Source organism: Sorex araneus, chromosome X (genome assembly GCF_027595985.1).
Source record: "Sorex araneus isolate mSorAra2 chromosome X, mSorAra2.pri, whole genome shotgun sequence".
In the NCBI taxonomy this organism is placed as follows: domain Eukaryota; kingdom Metazoa; phylum Chordata; class Mammalia; order Eulipotyphla; family Soricidae; genus Sorex; species Sorex araneus.
Genome location: NC_073313.1, coordinates 337,351,721 through 337,371,690, shown reverse-complemented (window position 1 = coordinate 337,371,690; position 19,970 = coordinate 337,351,721). Strand labels below are relative to the sequence as shown.

General features: G+C 42.0%; 1 protein-coding gene across 1 annotated transcript in view; it reads right to left on the bottom strand.

Moving 5' to 3' along the window:
• Positions 1-19,970, bottom strand: part of TPO (thyroid peroxidase) — a 117,307-nt gene that overhangs the window by 60,399 nt on the left and 36,938 nt on the right. Inside the window, exons 6-8 of the mRNA XM_055121347.1 lie at positions 17,971-18,100; positions 14,836-15,042; positions 1,272-1,790 (exon numbers count right to left, since the gene is read on the bottom strand). Coding sequence (XP_054977322.1) covers positions 1,272-1,790; positions 14,836-15,042; positions 17,971-18,100 — 856 coding nt within the window. The remainder of the gene's footprint in view (positions 1-1,271; positions 1,791-14,835; positions 15,043-17,970; positions 18,101-19,970) is intronic.

Below are 19,970 nucleotides of genomic sequence, written 5' to 3'. Positions count from 1 at the left end.
TCATTTCTCTTTTAGATCAGTGACACTGATCAGAAATTTATGTTCATATGAATTTGACACAACATTCATTCCTTCTCACTGAACACCTTGTTTATGCTTCACACATACACCACATATCCTCAAATACTCTTTCATACCCATTTACCTCCGACACACACACACACACACACACACACACACACACACACACACACACACACACACACACTTACAGAGGCCTATTCCAGCTGGGCTGACTTTCACTTAGTATACTGAAAGCCCAGAGCTGCCTGTTTGCTCCTGGAGCCTGTTGCAGTTCCTTCTTGCCACCAACATTTAAAGGGGAGACTTGGGACAGGAAACCAGAAGCTACTGAGCAGGCTCTGGACCCTAGTCTGGCCTCTGAATACCTGAGAACAGTGGACCATAGATGGGATGGAAAACAGTTTCCTGTGAGAGGCCCATCCATCATGGGCTCCGGTGCCAACCTGGACTAGACTCAACTTCCTCCAAGCACCATTGTAGGGCAGGACTTAGCACAAACAAACATGTAGTGATTCATGGAACATTACTCATTCACTTTTCATAGCGACCCCATTGGGTCAGCCTATTAGCAACTGTGTTTTTTCTAGGCGCATCCCATTTCTTCATATCATACAGTTGATTCATGATCAACTTTAGAAACTCCACCTAGGATCCTCCTACTCAAGACTAAAGACTGGCTTGAGGGGTGGCCCAGGGCTAGAGACTTTCTGTGGCAGAGTGTCCACCTTGCATGAGCCAGGTCCTAAATTAAATGGTGGTGGGGGAAGGAGGGGAGAAGGGAGGGCTCTCACAAATGAGGAAACAATGAAAATAATATAGTTTAACTAATAATGAAAGCAGTCAAGTTTAACTCGCAAGTTAGCAAATCTCACACAGTCCACTTTCTTTGTCTCCCAAATACGCAAAGAACAAAATCATTGCTGGACACCCATCGGGAAGGGCTGCTATGAAAAGTAAGAATTCATCTATCAGACACCTAGTGTGTCCTGGCGCTAGAAAGCACTGGGTAACCATGGAATCACCTGTTGTGGTGCTTGAGCTGCCGTCCAGGTTGCTAATCTCCAGCCACCTAAGCCTCTCCAGCTCTAACTGGAAAGAGCAACTAAGATACAGCACCAACGAACCTGTCCCGCAGCTTTGGGCCATGTTCTCCCCGCCGGATGCACGAGGACTGTGTCCCACAAGAGATCCCTGCCAGAGCCCTGCGACTCCCCCCGGCACCCCGTCTTCGAGGCCTTTGCACGCACCTGGTGCAGCGCTCCCACGAGCTTGCGCGCCTCCTGGTAGACGGTGTCTGCGCTCCAGTGCGAGTTGAGGGCCTTGAGCGCAGTGGCCAGGCGGTTATGCTCGCGAAGCCACAGCGTGTGCACGGCCGCCAAGGAGGGGACTTCGGTGGCGCGGCCGTCCCCGGCCAAAAAGCAGGGCACGCGGGCTGCTCCCGGGATGCCGGGCTCCGGAGCGCAGGCGGCGGGCGCAGGGGGTGGCGCGAAGGGCAGGTAGGCGCGGCCCCCGTCGCGGTGGCGCGCGTTGACCCGGAGCAATCCCTCGGGACTGGACCAGTTCCGCAGCAGCTTCTCCGCCGCTGGGGAGCTGCCATATACGGTGGAGGCGTCGAGGAAGGAGGTTAGCCCGTTCATCTGTTGTCGAGGGTTTGCCTGGGACAGATTGCCAAAGAGGGCTCCTTGGTTCCCGGTGCCGCAGGCTGCAGCTGAGCGGTAGAAGGGCAGACACGCAGAGTCAGAGGTGGTGGAGGTGTTGACCCGGAGCTGCAGGAAAGGGGAGATTCAGGTCACTAGGTTTCTCAGGGCGCGTTCTTTAGAGACTCTGATTCTTGGCTGGTCATAGAGCACCGGCATTTCTGTGCGGTTCGCAGTCTGCTCCTTAGTCCTCAGCCCAAGCCCACTCTTCTGGGCCCCCCACCCTGGCGTCCACTGTTATGTGCCTGGTAAGGCAGATTACAACCCCGCAGACCCTATCCAAGGATTTGTATACATAAGAACATAAGAACATTCTTTAGTGCTTTCCCCCCTTCTTTTTCCTTTGGGGTGTGTGTGTGTGTGCGCGCGCGCACAAGCACACATATTCCCTGAGTTTGAACACAGATTGACCACAGGCAAGTCAAGCATCCTGCCCAGTGAACTGTCTCTCCAGTCCCTTCCTGTGTTTTCCTTGGTTGGACTTGTCAAGTCTCATCCTTCCATCATCCTCTCTCTGACTTGCTCTCTGAGAGGGGCTGATCTCTCAGGAAGAACAGAGTTCCATAGTTTTGGGGACATCACTGTGGAGGGAGCCTAGGGCTCTCTCTGCATTAGGCAGCCTGTGTCCTCACACTCAATGAAGTGTGAAGAACAGACTATATATATAATAAAACATACATGTACACAAGATGAAGCCCTTCAGGAGTGTGTGTATGTGTGTGTGTGGGGTGGGGTGGGCGGGAGTGGTTGGTCACTCCCAAAGAGCCACTCTCCCTTACCAAGAATGCACAGGATATCAGCTAAACTCCCCATTTACACCTGCACAAAAGCAGTCTTAAGACTCCTTTTCTATAGATGCATTGTGTAAGATTTGCTCGAAGTTCTCAGATGGACAGATTTCAAAAGAAGGTTATTACTAAAACTCATGGTGTTCCAAGAGCTGATACTATAATAGAGAATGAAGAGAAGTGCAAGGCTGCTGGACACAGCTCCAGCTGTGCGTGATGGACATCACAAAGGATGGATGACCAAGGGCTCGTTGGCTGGGCAAGCTCACCTAAGATAGAGTGCGTATTGCTAGGCTTTGTTGGTGAGACATGCAGCAAGGTGGAAAAGCTTGGTAAAATTGAGGGTGATGGAAAGAATTAGGTAAAAGGGGAGGTTGGGTGTGGTGTTGGTGACTTAATCCCAGTAGATGCTGCAGCCTTACATGCAGGCTACCTGTCATTGCCAGTTCAGCTACAAATTGAAGGCAATGTGCAAGACTCAGCTCCTCAGCACTGCATTTGTTACCAGTCCCAGTGGCTGTACATGAAAGAAAGTGTTAAACTCTCAGGGGAGGATTGTCAGGCTAGAAGTTGAAGCTCAGACCAGAAAGTACTTAGGATTTGAAGCTAACCGAGGGGAAGGGCAGTTAGAACAGAAAAGGAAACGTTATGACAATGATAGTCGGAAAAGATCACTCTGGACAAGAACTGAGTGCTGAAAGGAGGTAATGTGATATGCATGATCCCTTTCAGTAATAGTATTGCAAACCAGTGTCTAAAGGGAAAATATGAGAGAGAGAGACAGAGAGAGAGAGAAAGAGAGAGAGATGCACTGGCGAATGGATGGGTGTTGGAATATTGTAGAATGGAAACTGAGTCATGAGCAACTTTATATCTTTGAATATCATTGTGATTCAAATAATTTTTTTAAAGTAGAACTGGAGGATCTCCAGTGGGGACCCCAAACCCTATCAGCCAAAAAAAGCAAAAAGAATAGAGATACCAGAGAGATAGTACAGGAGGTAAGACTCTTGCCTTGCACACACCTGATGCCTATCCAACTCCTAGCCCCCAGCACCAAACAAGGCCAGGGTTGCACTCCTGAGCACAAAGACAAGAATAAATCCTGAGCACTCTGGATATTGTCCCCAAACAAAAAATAAAAGTAAGCAAGCAAACAAAAGCCAAGAAGATCACCATGACAGAAATCTCAAAGCATGAGCTTGAATTCATGCAAACTTGGTAAACTCAAATTCACTACGAAAATAAAGGAATTTCATTAGCACAAATAATAAAATTAACACTACCTAAATAAAATTGTCACTAAAGTTGTTCTATGCCAGTCTTAGTTTAAAGGAAAATTTAACTAAAGAAATATAACAGTATCTTAGAAATATAGGGAGTATTGCATCTTATGAGAAGAAAATCTAAGAATAATAGCAAAGGCTTTGACAGTCTCTAAGTTACTTTCATTAAGAAAACAGCAAAAAGAAATCAAGTGGATAAGAATTTAGTTAAAGAAGCACTGGGGAAAGCACTAGCTCAGGGTTCAAAGGCACAAGACTTGCATGTTCAAGGACCCGAGTTCGAGCCCCAGGACCACATGACTTCCCAAGCACCGTCTGGGTATATTCTTTATTTTATTTTATTTTTTATTAGTGGATCACTGTGAGGTACAATCACAGAGTTATAAACTTGCATGCTTGCGTTTCAATCACACAATGATAGAGTACCCATCCCTCCATCAGTGCCCATTCTCCAACACCAATAATCCCAGTATCTCTCCCAACACCTGACCCTATCCCCTCCTCCACACCCCATCTCTGTGGCAGGGCATTCCCTTTTGTTCTCTCTCTCCTTTTGGGTGTTGTGATCTGCAATAGAGGTATTGAGTGGCCATCGTGTTCAGTCTATAGTCTACTTTCAGCACATATCTCCCAACCTGAGCAGGTCCTCCACACACCTTTTACTTGGTGTTCCATTCTCTTGGTGTTCCCTTTTCTATCTGAGCTGCCCTCTCCCCCAACTGGGTATATTCTTTCAGGTGTCCAGCACCAGCAGGTATGAGCCTAGTCACCTCCAGCTGAGCAGCTCTGGGTTTGAGCACTGAACTGCTCTACACAGTTGGTTGAGTATCACCAGGAATAGTTCCCACACCCCCGAATGCTGTTTGGGAGGGTTTTCTCCCCCATTAAAAACAATTAATATAAAAGCAATAAAAAAGATCAAAAGAAATCAAGAAAGATGAATTCATAACTCTGTTAAGTAATTAATATGTATAAAAACATGATAGGAAAAAACTAACCTTCAGACTTCACAATCTTAGGAAAAAATAATGAAATTTTGGGCTGAGACAGGCCAGACAGGGGAAATTGAAAAGCTTCTAAGCTTGCAATTCTTAGGTATCATGCCTCTGTGCAGATCCAGATGAAGATATATGGATGATTCCTACAAAGCGGAAGTAACTAAAATTGTACCAGGAAGAAATTAAATGCTAAAATGGAATTTGCCAGAGAAGATATGCAAGGTGAACAGAGCCAATATTGACTGAAGTCCAAGGATCATGCTATGTCCGAGCTGATGTCTGTCAAATCCTCACAGGACACAGCACATCTCAGTGCTGCTTAAACTCTGCAGCATAGAAAGGATAGAAAGTGCCCCCAATTAATTTTACAAAGTCCCAAAACTTTAATATTTGCTCTGATAAAAATAGTACAATGACAAAAAAGCACAGCTCAATATCCCCTCTAAAATACCCAAAGCAAAGCAGCCGTGAACTGGAAGGACATATACTATATCCAGATAGGATTCATTTTTATGGTGGCTTAGTGATTGAGAATAGATTTATATTACCCAGGATATCACCAAATTAAATGAGGAACATGAGATTAATCTTTATTGAAAGTATAATAATAAAATTTGCGGTTAAATGTTCCTATTTGAATAGAAGTAAAATGGAATAGAGTAAAAGTTGCTTACTTATAAGGTAGACATAATAGGAAATATTATCTTGAACAGTGAAACTATACAAAGCATTTAAAGTAAAATGAAAAAACAGAGAGAAATAATCACTGCTACTATTATTACATCAGAATTAAAAAAATTGTTTAGATCAAAGACCAGAAAATAAAATAGTACTGGCAAAAATGCTGTCCCTGTCACTGTCATCCCATTGCTCATCGATTTGTTCAAGTGGGCACCAGTAACATTTCTCATTGTGAGACTTATTGTTACTGTTTTTGGCATATCCAATACGCCATGGGTAGCTTGCCAGGCTCTGCCATGCCGCCGCGATACTCTCAGTAGCTTGCTGGGCTTTCCGAGAGGGGCGGAGGAATCGAACATGGGTAGGCCTTTTGAAAGGCAAATGCCCTACCACTGTGCTATCGCTCCGGTCTGGTAAAAATGTTAGAAAATAATATAAAAATCTCAAAAAAACTAATTAGCTTATGATATACTAGATGTCTTAGCACATCTAAAATGAGAGAAGATTAAAGTTTCTGCAAAAAACGTTCTCACAAACTCAGGAATATATAAAAAAAATTCTTCATTCTACCCTTTATCTCTCTCCTCCTACCATTTTTTGTTAGAAAAAATTCTATCCTAGAAATATGATGATCAAAATTATATGTTCAAAATTGAGCAAAATAATTATAGAACCTGCATCAGAAGATTATAAAATATCATTAAAAATCAAAAGAAAATTATAAAGGTCAGTTCTCTTCCAATGAATGTAGAAATGAAATTATTTCAACTAAAATCACAATAATACTTTTTCTCTTTTTGAAATACATGAATTAACAATAAAGTCTGTATGAATAAATAAAATCTTTTGTTATTTGTTCCTTCATGAATTACAGAGAGAGAAGTATAGCACTATTACATGATATTTAATAGATAGTAGAATATGAGGACTCCGCACCAGGCTGTTTTCACTCAGGGCTCCCCAGAGGTGGGTGGGTGAGAACCCTCCCTGCCCCAAGGGACCCAGCCCCAGCAGCCGACCTCCACTACCCAACCGCTGCCATGCTCCAGGCTGCTTTCCGGGCTGCGTGGCCACATGACACATTATAAGTTACTTCATACCCATTTTCCATAATTACCAGACCACATTGATGGAGTTCATACAGTAGGCAACAAATCATAGAGAGTAATATATACATACCTCTCAGAGAGCCTTGCGAGCTACCAAGAGTATTCTGCCTGCACGGGCAGAGCCTGGCAAGCTACCCGTGGCGTATTCCATATGCCAAAAACAGTAATGATAGGTCTAATTCCCCTGACCCTGAAAGAGACTGGAATTGTTGAGAGAGAGAGAGAGAGAGAGAGAGAGAGAGAGAGAGAGAGAGAGAGAGAGAGAGAGAGAGAGAGAAGAAAAGTCCCTGCCAAAGAGGCAGGCAAGGGGTGGGGTGTGGGGTGTGGGGTGGAATGATGGGAGGGAACCTAGGGATACTGGTGCTGGGAAAAGTACACTGGTGGGATGGGTGTTGAAATACTGTATGACTGAAATTCAATTGTGAAGGGCTTTGTAATGCTTTTTATAAAACAGTGACAGGGAAAAATGATGCAAATTAATAAGAGAATATGTGAAAATTTCCAAAAAACAAGGACTGTTAAAAGTCACTGACATTTAAGGAATGCAAACAAAATAACAACAAGATTGTACTTTATAACCACTGAAATGGCCAGAGAAAGGAAATATTCTTTCTATTGATGGAAAGGATTTAGGAAAGAGAAAAGCTGGCTCAACTATTACTGTGACATATATAGTTGTTTTAGAAAATAACAGAGCAGTGTTAAGATGTCTTTCTATCGGTCTTTTCAATTCTGGAAATCTAAGTCACAGATTAAAATTATGCCAGATAAGGTCAGCAGTAAAACCCATTAAAATCTATCAAACACATTGAAGACTCATTTTTCTTGGTCAGGAATAAAACAAACATTCAAAAATTCATGTGTACATAAAGGGAATCTCAGTCCAAATGTCAATAAGATTTTCATGAAGTTGACAAGCTAGTTCTAAAGTTTATATGAAAAAGCGGCCTGTAAAGAGTCTAGGAAATTAGTAAATCCAGATAAAAGGGCCTGGCTGAACATCTTCACTGGTCCAAACTGCATTAATGGGAATGTGTTACAGTGAAAGCTAGCATCCAGGCCAAGACAAAAGGTGAAGTGGGTTAGCATGAGGAAAGGTGCATTTGAGATTAGTGTGATATGGTACCAGGGGTTGAAAGAGGATTGGTTGCATACCTTTCATGTGCCTTAATGGCTATAGTACCTCTCTGACCCCATTTTTCTATTTCCCTCCCTTTTACCTTCTCCCTCCTTCCTGTTTTTCCTTCCTTCCTTTCTTTTTACTTTTTTCCTTCCTAGAATTAACTTATCATCATTTGATTATACAGACTTCATCCTTTATCATTTGTTGTATTATTGTTACTGGTGTTATGTTTCTTTACTTTTTCATCTTTCTTGTTCAAGGTTTTGTGTTGTTTCTGTGTTTTATTTACACGTAGAAAAATTCTTTTAAAAATTCAGGGTGGAACTTGGAGGTCTGATGGTAAAAAAATCCTCTATTCACTTCTATTTGTCAGTAATAACATATTTGAATGATAGTATTTTATCATATTTGAATTATATTTGAATGACAGCATTTCTCAATAGTCTTATTGGCCAGCAGCTTTTCTCTTTTAGTATTATGACTATCTCCTCTCATTGTAAGAGGTAGTGAATGCTTGTATCTCTTAGGTAAGTAAAGTTGCGAGCAGATGAGTTTTCTGTGATATGCATTAATTTCAGGTTGTACTTTAGTGGGAACCTTTGCTTGCTATTGTTTGTCTATTCCACAATTTTTATGGCAAGTTATACAAATTTTTATTTTTCGTTTGTCATAAAATTATATAATTTGTTGCAAAGTATAGAAGATAATATTAATTGATGTTACTTAGTCAGCTAACTAAAAATGCAGCTAATGCCAACAAACCAAAGAGTTAATTATAACTACATCTGGGGAAATTAGAATTGAGGACAAAAACAGCCCAGCATTAGTTTAAGACAACATTTGAATTTTAGCAACAATCCCACACTTGTGATTATTTTTTAAAATAAAATAACTTTTAAGAGAAAAATAAAAAAGAAGAAGAAATTGGCTGTAAAGTGGCACACGGGAGAAAAACACCATTAGTGGTGCAGGATGCTGTTAGCGGTCACCACTGTATGGAAAGGTAGTTAGGAAAACATGTTGATTAAACAAAACACCCACAAAATTTATTGAATAAGTCTATCATGCATATAATCTTCCTGATATGTTGATAGGAGATAATATAAACTTCCTGGTGGAGTTACCAAACAAAAAAAGCAGAACACTTCTGAACACACTAGAAAAATATTGCTTCTGCTAAATTCTAAAGTAGAAATCTGTGAGTCCCCCATGCAACATGCAAAATGACTGCAGAGAATGAAGAACAGAGGGAGGAAGTCAGAGGCAGGTAGAGAGAAACTGCATTGCAAAGTTGCACAGGCTGACTGCTGGAGACTCATGCCAGCTTACTAGAACACAAGTCAGCAGAAATCAGCAGCCAAATTAGACCCACACCTGAAAAAGCACAGTCTATAAATAGTTGAAGTCACTGAAATGATGAATGCTTTACCATAGAAAGATTGATTACCTTTATCACTTAAGTTTTTCACAAGCATATCTCTTATTAGCCTGGCCTCTATTATTCATTGAAACCAATAATTTTCTACACCTTCCCCTACTGCAGGTCAGACAGACTCCTGGGCCATACACCACACCCCATTGGTGATGTTAATCAGTGGTGAGATGCTGAAAGTGTCTTCTTCTATTTATAATTTCCAATGGTAGCCAAAAATAAACTGGTATTCTTAGGAATTTGAAGCAGACAAATATGAGAGATTGTTTGCATTAATCTGGCTTTTCCTTTTTAAACATTGTTTGGCTTCTTGGCCTACAGCAGGCTGTGCTCTGTGCTCTGTGCTCAAGGAACTCTCCTGTTGATGCTTAGGGGACCACCTGGGTGCCATGGATTGAATCTGGTTTGGCCATGTGCAAAGCAAGCACCCTGGCCTGCTTTCTGGTGGGGGGTCGGCCGCACCACCGAAGTCTCCTCCCTGGTGACCGTTCACATGCTGTGGCTTCATGAGGATAACCCTCTGGCCACTATGCCCAAGGTCCTCAACGCTCATTGGAGCGTGGACACCGTCTACCAGGAGGCGTACAAGCTCCTGGGCGCGCTGCAGCAGGTGCATGCAAAGGTCCCTGTTATTAGCCTGGCCCCTGTTATTCATTTAAACCAATAATTTTCTACACCTGCCCCTACTGCAGGGCAGGCGGACTCTGTGGAGGGGGAGGGTCGGGGGTCGCAAGGCCCTGGCGAGAGTCAGCTGTGGATGCACACAGTCCTTGTGCATCCGGCGGGAAGAGCACAGCCCAAAGCTGTGGGACAAGGTCCGTGGCGCCTGTTGCTCATCCCGTTTAGGGCTGGAGAGGCATAACTGGCTGGGTTTTAAAGTCTCCTAAGCCATGAAATTTTGCTTTTGGGGCCATACCCAATGATGCTAAGGGGTTATTCCTCGCTCAGCACTCAGGAGTTACTCCTGGCAGTGCTGGGGAGACCATACTGGATGCCGGGGTTCGAACCTGGGTCGGCCACATGCAAGGCAAACGCCCCACCCGCTGTATTATTGCTCCGGCCCAAGCCATAGAGATTGTTGAACTCCTAGTGTTAAATTTGTAAATCCAAACTCACTAGAAACCATCTTTTGTTCCACTTTTGCCTCAAATACTAGAGATATAATTTGACGAAAAGGATGATAATCATTAAACCAAACAATAAACAGAAATACATGATGTATCATTTGGGAGTTCAGGAAGTTATTTCTTAGATATATTGTCTATTTGTCGTCTCACTTGTGTGACCATTAGCTAAACCATTCAAGTACTAAACGAAACCCTCGAGAGGAACAGGACATGAATAACTAACGTAAGCAGTTAACTGACAACAGGAAACAGACTCGCACAGCTCCTGCACCATAGAAGGATTTCCAAAGGACAAGTCTTGCTGTGTTCTGGTATTTGCATCAATCCATAAAACACATGCCTTCTCTGCTAGATGTAATCTTGCTTTATGCATGTAATGATTTTCAAATTATTTTATTGCTATTTTTCTCTCAGCACAAAACTAATGTTTGTTCAGTGACGAACATCTGGTGAAGAAAAGCAACCATGAAATTACCATATTAAATTTTCACTAATCAAGGAAATATCTTACCATTTGAGCAATATTATTTTGTAACATGATAATTGAAAGATGCATTTCCCCCCACATGTACAATAATTAATTTTGTTCTTACTCTATGATCAACATTTAATTTGTTTCTAATATTCTGATAATATAAAATATTGAAAAATTCTTTTATGAATATCCTGGCTTCTTCAAGTGATGGCATTATTGGGTTTTATATACCTTTTATGTTTTATGTCATATTGGCTTTGAGGGCTCCCACTAATTTACATTTACACAAGTCACGCCTGAGGTTAAATCATTTCTCTGTATCCTCAGCAACTCTGGGGATTCTAGCTTCAAAAGTTTTATAAATTAAAAACCATGTTATGGTTAATTAATATTTCATTTTTGTATGTGTAGTGGTTTTCTGGATTTTTTCATGCAGGTGATATCAGTTACCTATTCTATTGGGGTGTTTATATTTTGCTATTTCTTTTTAAGAAGTCTTTAAAAAGTAAAGATAATGTTTTATAAATCATGAATTTTGCAAATCCATCCCCAGTTGGTCTTTTATGCTTCTACACTGCCATGCCCTGAAATATAGCATAAGACCCTCAGATTTGAGGTGGGACAGAGGGCACAGAAACCCTCAGTGACCAAGTTGCTTCCCAAGACTGGAAACCAGCCCCTCATTCCTCTGCACGAGGCCTTTCCCTTGTATCACCTACAGGTGGTTTTCCAGTCTCCCTGCGCCCCAACCATCACACTCTGGATTCTCCAGTTGAGTGAAGTGCTTGCTTCTAGAGCATAATACACACACTGGGCCATTCTTCCAGAATGAAAAGTTCAAATCCCTGGGGACATAGTCACCGAAAGTTGACCAAGTACTAAAAAGAGAGAGAATGGAGGAGGAAGCAAGACCACTGATGAGAATGAAATCAGTTCAAAGACAGTGGAGCAGGTGCCACAGAGGAGCAATATCTGGGCCAGCCAGCCCCTCTACACACAACCTCCCAGACTCACCAGGTACTTACCAGAGCTACTAAGGTCTATTCTAAGAACTCCTGGTCAGCAAAGGGATCCCGGAGAAGGTCTATGTGCATTTGTGCATGGGTGCGAGTTCATGGACATTTGTGCATGAATATAAGTGCATCTGCATGCACTGATGTGTGGGTGCAAATATATGCCCACTTGTGTATATATGGGCGTGTACATGTGATAGGTATATAAGTGTATAGGATGTATACATGTGTATACACATATACACACATGGATATTCACGTGTGAACATGCGTGTAGCTATATACGCTTGTGTATAAATATGTGCACACATATGTGGATTCCTGTGTAGGTCTCTGAGGATTATTCTGTTTTATTTTACTGGATCCTTTACATAAATCTTGACCACACTCCCCATGTTGGTTTCCCCTTCTCAGCCCTATGCCTCAGGTTTTAAACACCCACATTTCTTGATTCCCCCTATTTGAAGCCAGAAGGCAGTGCCTGGAAACCCAGTGGGTGTCAATTTGCTACTGGGATCCACTGACCCAGCAGGCATTAAGGGCTCAGAGGCTAGGGCCTTGTGACTTGATAGAATTGCAAATTACTTATTTTAAAATCAGAAAGAAAACCCTTTTAAGTCAAAGCCTTTAACATGTCATTAGCATATTTATCTTCATAGTAATATATTTATAACAAATTTTCAACTGCAGTTACAGAGGAAGAAGCCCATGAGGACAAAAATGGGAAAGTTTCCCAAGACCATGGAGTGGTCTTCAGTTTCCTGGGAAGGATGTTCCAATCTCCCCAGCGAAAGCCAGACTGCTTACTAGTTCTCTGTACCCCTTGTGTGTGACCCATGGGGGCCATGTGCTGTGACAATTCCTCTGTCCTTCTCAGTCTCTGTCCTTTCTAGTCACTGATGGCTCACTGTTGGTCCTGGCTGCAGTCCCCAACTAGTCATCACATCTACATTGTGACATCCTAGCTACTCTGGTTTTAGCATCAAATACGAGAACATTCCATTCTCCAAGAACTCTTTTTGACTAGTTTTCCTGAATTAAATTCTGGGTTGGGCTGGAGTGATAGCACAACGGGTAGGACATATGCCTTGCATGTGCCCAACCTGGGTTCAATCCGATTCCTCTGCCCCTCTCGGAGAGCCTGGCAAGCTACTGAGAGTATCCTGTCCATATGGCAGAGTCTGGCAAGCTCCCCGTGTTGTATTCGATATGCCAAAAACAGCAACAACAAGTCTTACAATGGAGACCTTACAGGTGCCCACTGGAGCAAATCTATGAGCAATGGGATGACCATGATACAGTGACAGTGAAATTCTGGGTTGCTCCTTTAAGGTGAAGCACTCTGGGGTAGTTCTTATTCCACAGCTTTAAGAGTGAGACTCAAGATCACTGCACACTGGCAGATTTCTCCCACAACGGGCTGTGTCCAGATTGGTGAACAAGGCCATTCACTGCCTGTTGTTCATGTGGAGCTTAGAAGACCTAGGGCATTAATTAAAATCCTTGCAAGATGACCACTTATTGAGTTCTTACACTGACCCTGCCTTAGTTTGGTAAACGTGATCATGCTTAATTGATGTTGCTGCAATATAAGGTGAGAAATAGCCCACTTTTAACAGAAAACAAACCTATATACACACAACTTCAAAGTTACAGGAACAAACCTTGAACTGCCACCTGATGGCATGGAAATCTGGCCTCCTATCTGTATCTTGTGTCATAGTAATTTATAATTACTCTAGTTTGAATTCCTCAGTTATGAATAAGGCCTTGTTCTAGGGATATGGGCTCAATACTGCCCATATCTCAGTCATTGAGATTGTTTAAAGATCTGACCAGTTTCATTTTAAGAGGCACCAGGGTGCCCAGAGTACCAGGTTGGAGGTACAAATTGCTGCTGCCATTAGTAGGCAGAAAACAACCCCTTGAAAAGATGCTGGGCCATACCTTGTGAGAGAAAGCTGCCTGATTGCAGGGTCAAGATGTTAGATGTAATTAGAATGCAGTTCACTGAGGTTTATGCAGCCCTCATCCTCCCTCTTGTTCAAGTTCTTCTTTTATTAGTGTAATATATATATTATCAGTGCCAGACCTGTTACAACCTCCTTTTCAGCTGCTCAAAGTATCACAGTAACATGCAGACTAGAGGACAAGTTCTAGGGTGTTTCTGGGTCCTGAGCTCATGATAGCACAGGGCACAGGGTAAGGGCTATGCAAGGATGTTAGTGAGGCATCCCCTTTCACTTTTAGGTACTAAATGGCCCTTATTAATTTTGAAGGCATATTCTAAAGAGAAACAACTCCTATCCTGCCTGAACCTTTATTTTCTTGTTTTTAAGAGGGAAAATTATGATGATATTAATGCAGTACACTTCTGCAATGTTTATGAAAATTTCAAATACATCTGACTATTTCATCTTTAGTGACTTGTCTGTTACATACATGCACACACATGAAGATTTAGGTATCACTTAGTTTTCTTCATTGTTTGTGACAGTATAAAATAAAGCTGAAGATGACCCATTTGCTCATGAATAAGCAAATCGATTGTTACAATGCATGAACACAATGGAATAGTAAGAATTTATAGGTTAATCAAATTCTAGTCTACTTAATGCTGTATAAAGAGAGAGAGGAACAGTTCTGAGCAATGCATGTGAGAGGACTTGCGGTAGGTGTAAATGCGAATGTGCACATATGTACACATGGCATGCACATCTGTGCATAGATCACTTCTATTGGCTGTACAGGAGATTCACAATTGGTGTTATCCTCAAGAGTAGGACCCAAGGGCACCTTGACATTTCAATTTTGACTTTGTCTTCATTGTAAAATGGCATTGATTAGCTTTATGTTAAATTTTTTTTTCTTTTTTTTTTTTTTTGCTTTTTGGGTCACACCCGGCGATGCACAGGGGTTACTTCTGGCTCTTCACTCAGGAATTACTCCTGGCAGTACTCAGGGGACCATATGGGATGCTGGGAATCAAACCTGGGTCAGCTGAGTGCAAGGTAAACGCCCTACCCGCTGTGCTATTGCTCCAGCCCCCCTTTATGTTAAAAATTTTAAAGTTAAATTTTACCTGTATGGGGAAACATGGGTTTTGGTTTTCACAGGTCAGCTGGCAGTCAGTTCCCGCACCAAACGCTGCCTTACTGGTGCTCTGAGGTGTTAAGGCAATATCATGGTCAATATATTGACCCCATACCATCAGGAGATCAGAATATTGGTCATCCTCTGTGACAGCCTCATTGGAAACTTGAATGACTTGTCTGGTCACCTCCCGAACCTGGATGGGAAAGAGTAGACAATAAGGGTTCAGGAAGCCACTCTGCATGACATAGTGAAGCAGGGAGGAGGGAGAACATGTTCCCTCTATGTAGTCACCAGCTACATAGAGGGAGTCTCTGGGGTTACAGTGAGAGAAGGAGACTGACTGTCGGCTCCAGTGTGCTGCTGAGCTAATGGGGCCTGTTACCTGCTGTAAGCTTCCATTTCCTCATCTGCACTGGATCTCAAAGTACTGATCTTTAGGTCTGTGGGATGGATTCAATAAGCACTATATAGTCCATAGCAGAAGGACAGAGTCACAGGTCTCAAAGGTGGAGCTTTGCCCTGGAGGGCAGAACATAGAGTCACCAAGGGAGGGTGAAGTAAGGACACAGGCAAGGTCTACGGAGTGGACCGGGATAAGCTGGGCGGAAGCTCTGACTTGACTGAGGGTTGTTTCTGGACCTTGGAAGCTAACAGAGTTTGTCTGAACAGATTTTAAAATTGTTTGCAATGAACGACTCTTTTTTCATTCTTTACTTTTTTTCTGTTCATTTTGAAAGCAGGAAGCCTAGAAGGGTGATTCTACAGCTTTCTCACCAAAATATTTTGAAAGCAGAAAATTTGTTTTTTAGTTCCACTGCTCCATAATGGAAAGGAATTCTGATCCAGAAGTGGTCTTATATGCAGCTTCATTTAGATTAATTTAATGATCAAGTCTGTCACCATTAAGATAATGACATTTAGATGATATTGAAATTCGAATTGATGTTATCATAGAATGGAGTTTGGGGGAGCTTTTGTTTGTGGTATAAATATGAGTGCATTTTTTTAAATCACAGAGTAAATTGCTGTGGGTAGGATAATGCCTCCTTTGACCAGCAATGTATATTTATTATTCCTGAGACTGTGAATAACATGACTTTTTAGCCTTCCAATCAGCAAGTGTGATGCATTGTGTTCCTTTTAAGGTCTGCTAGACAGAAAGATTATCTTTGATTTCCTAGTGGGTCCAATCTAATTGTATGGATATTTAATACCTAGGAACCTTTCTGACTGCAATTAGACAAGAAGTAACTTTGAAGAAAGGCACTGAGAGCTGCAATGCAGCTGACTTAGGAAGGAAACTCCAGGAGTAAGGGAATAGATTCTCCTCCAGACCTTGCAAAATAAAACAATCCTGCCCACACCTTGGATTTTTTTTGCTAAGTGAAATACATATTTGGCCTATAGAAATAAAATAATTATAATAATAATGACAAGAACAAATTGGTTTATATTAAGCATTGTAGAAATTTGCAGAAATTTCTAAGATTGAGCTTTATATTTGCAGAAATTTCTTGCAGAAGTAAAAAGTACTATACCTTTAAAGATATTTTAGCTCTGGCTTTTCTACTTACCCCAAATATGTATTTTTTTGTATCATAGTGTGTGAATTTGGGAGGGTTCAAAAAAATCTCAGTGGTTGAACCGGACTGTGTGTAGCACAGTTTCCCCAAATTATTGGACCTACTTCCTTCTTTTCAGAAAACAAATTATTCAGAGTCCCTTGGAAACCTACCTTCTTTCTGTAACCAGAAAGATCCCCCAAAAAAAGCACCCAGGCTACTATCTCTCTTCTAGATTCTCTCTCGCATGCTCATGGATGATATTACTCAACTGGTCTGTTAGGACAGAAAAGATATTCTTATCCAATTTCAGAAATAGTTGAAGTTAAAGAGCTTTGGTGACTTGTGGGAAGTTAAGGGTCAAGAGTAAATATAGGGGCTGGAGAGATAGCACAGCTGGTAGGGTATTTGCATATGGCCGACCTGGGTTCGATTCCCAGCATCCCATATGGTCTCCCGAGAACCGCTAGGGGAAATTCCTGAGTATATGAGCCAGTAGTAACTCCTGTACATTGCCGGGTATGACCCAAGGAGAAAAAAATTAAAAGAGTAAATCTAGCTTGAACTGGTGCATTAGAGACAAGAGCACTCAACTTTCTCTATAGCATTGAGCTCTAGCTCTGTTTACCTAATATTCTGGCAACAACTGTTCCTCTTGCCAAACTTCCTTCTGGAAAAATCAGTGCATGAAAATTTCTGGATTCAGGAGGGAAGGAAAGGGGCAACCACACATAGCACAGGTGCTCAGATACTGACTTCTCATACTGAGAATCTATTGACCAATTGATCGAAAAGGAACCACATTGGTTCAGTCACTGATATGAATAGTTAAATTAGGAACAAAATGATCTGGCTTTAGACCAAATTGATTAATAAATTGGACATGAGCTTAGCAAATTTACCTTTTGGGAATAAGGTGATAATCATTACACATACATGAGCATAATGTAGCATGATGATGTTAATAAAAAGTGTTTTTAAACTTGCCTTGCCTTAGGAAAAAAATTTTTTTTTGCTTTTTGGGTCACACCCAGTGATGCACAGGGGTTCATCCTAGTTCTGCACTCAGGAATTACCCCTGGCAGTGCTCAGGGGACCGTATGGGATGCTGGGAATCAAACCCGGTTTAGCCGAGGTTAAGGCAAATGCCCTACCCACTGTGCTATCGCTCCAGCCCCCAAATTAATTTTTTTAAGGTTAAAAATATACTTAAGATTTTTTTAAAACCACTGAAATGATTGCAAATAAAAGAGTTCAATAAATTGAACTTAAATATGTGTTGTTACACCCACTAGCTCTATGACTTTGATCCTTCAGAGCCTCATCTCAACCAATAGGGAAGAGACAGTGACTTCCCTCCTCACAGGATTGTGAGGATTGCCAGAACTGTGCAATATAGTCTGAGACAATGAAGCATCTACCCCTGCTCACACCCACCTGACTTCCTCAGGTCCTATCTGAACAAGGTCAGAACAAAGCACAAGCTTTTCTTCCACAGGGTCATAGGAGATTTGTGAACATTAAAGAAACCAGTTCAGCAGTGTTTGGGGTATACTGACCGGGGGCAGTGGAAACCCATTGTATAAAAAGTGAGGGTTCCAGCCTCGAGGTTCACTGATTCCGTCTTCATAGGTTGGAGGAAGCCATCTCGCCAGAGCTGTGTTGGAAGCTCCCCATCTAGGGTGATCTCTGGAAATAAACATGAAAACGGGCTTGGTCCAAGGAAGAAGGAAAGAGATAGCATGAAAAGGTGGGGTCATTTAAGAGTTTCACTATATAGACCTCCTCTACTTGAGAAGCATAACACCTGGGACTGTTGGATAATATTGGGTTGTCCTTGCTCCTCCACCAGGGAGCTTAAAGCTTATTGAGCCACTCCCACGACAGTGCAACTGAGGCACACCCAATTCCATCAGGCACTAATAATCCTTTATTGCTTTTCTCTTTCTTTTATGTCACTTACATGATTTAGTTAGCAATGTCCTTTTTTTGTATAGACACAGGAAGACAGTTCATGCTATGCTTTGTAACATGGGAGTTAATTGACTCTAAAATAGTATTTATTCCTGGGCATCCATATTTAATTTACTTAAGTCTCAGTTGCCCTTAGTCCTAGAACTCTAAGAGCAAGGTCCCAACAAGGGACTCGATAGACCCAGAGCAAGCTGTGAGCTGCCCGGGCATTGAAATGGGCCAGGTCAAGCACCATAATACTTAACTATCAGTTAAAAGCATGGTCATGGACAAACTCAGTGATGACCCAAAAGGAACTAACTGAATAAGGACCCTGCTGGAGTTAGGGAAAGACTAATCTGACCTGAGGACTATGGTCTGGAATATATAGTGAGATGTCCCCAGGAAAAGCCAACCTTTAAGCTTAATTATCTCTTACTGTGTTCATACAAAATGACATTGCTAGAAATATTATAAGAAGTAAATTTACTATGACTGTTTAAGTGGATTACTAGCTGAGGAAAGGAGAAAGCAATAAACCCTGAGTGGAATCCCGCCCTTGAGTGGATCTCCTAGTAATCTGGAGTGCTGAATCCTCAGATGAGATTTTGTCTATGAGTTAACCTCCAGAAGGAGAGGTTTTACCTCTCTTTTTTGTTATGATAATGTTCAACCCCACCTTTTTATCCCCACCCTTCATAGTTTCTATATAACTATGCTGTGAGGGGTAAGAGGGAAGGAGAGAAAGATGAGACGCTGGGAGTAGACACTGAACACTAGACATTGAGGACTAGAGAATTGATGAGGAGACTTGAAGACGAAGACGAGGAAGGAGAATCAGATGATTGTAAGTGGAGGACTATGAGACAATGATGAGATGAGGAAGAAGATATAATGAAGGAAAGGACTTTGAGGTCCACAAGGAGAGTAGGATGATGGAACCCCGAAAACCAGGACTATGACCAGAACGACAACTATGACTGCACCATCAGCGAGAGATCGGATTATGATGGGGAGGAGAGAGAAATAAACTGACTACCGACCAGCCTGGGGCCCTGGTCCTGTTTTGCCATTTCCCTTGGTCCTTTGCCCATGGACTTGCCTGGGGAGGTGGCTTGCGACCATCGAAAATTCAAGTCCTGCACACATGCCCCTCTCCCTGCTCTTTCTCTTTGGAAACTTACAACTGCCAAGAGGTGTCTGTGGTTGCATATGGACACAAAGAACCTCAGGGAACTTGATTTTCAAAACCCCCAATTCTGGCACACAGCTTTCCTAAGCTGAAAGTGGAGGAGCAGATGTCTGTAGATGTGCTTTTTCCCATTGTTTCTTTAAAGGTCTGTGAAGTGGTGCCCTTCCCTGGAGGTTAAAAACTACTGGGGCTCTAGACAGAAAGACAGAGAAGTAATGCTGTTTTAAGGCAGCCTTTAATGAGGCACCATGTGACATCTGGGGATTTGTGTCTCTTCCTATGGTAAGTATTTATCTTTAGGATTAAGTTTCTGTTAGAAGCAGGGTTCTTTGGAACTTGTTGAGATGTTCTAAATCCAGAAGTGAGATGGTTGTCAGGGAAGAATGTATTAATATATTTATTTGAATTAAAAAT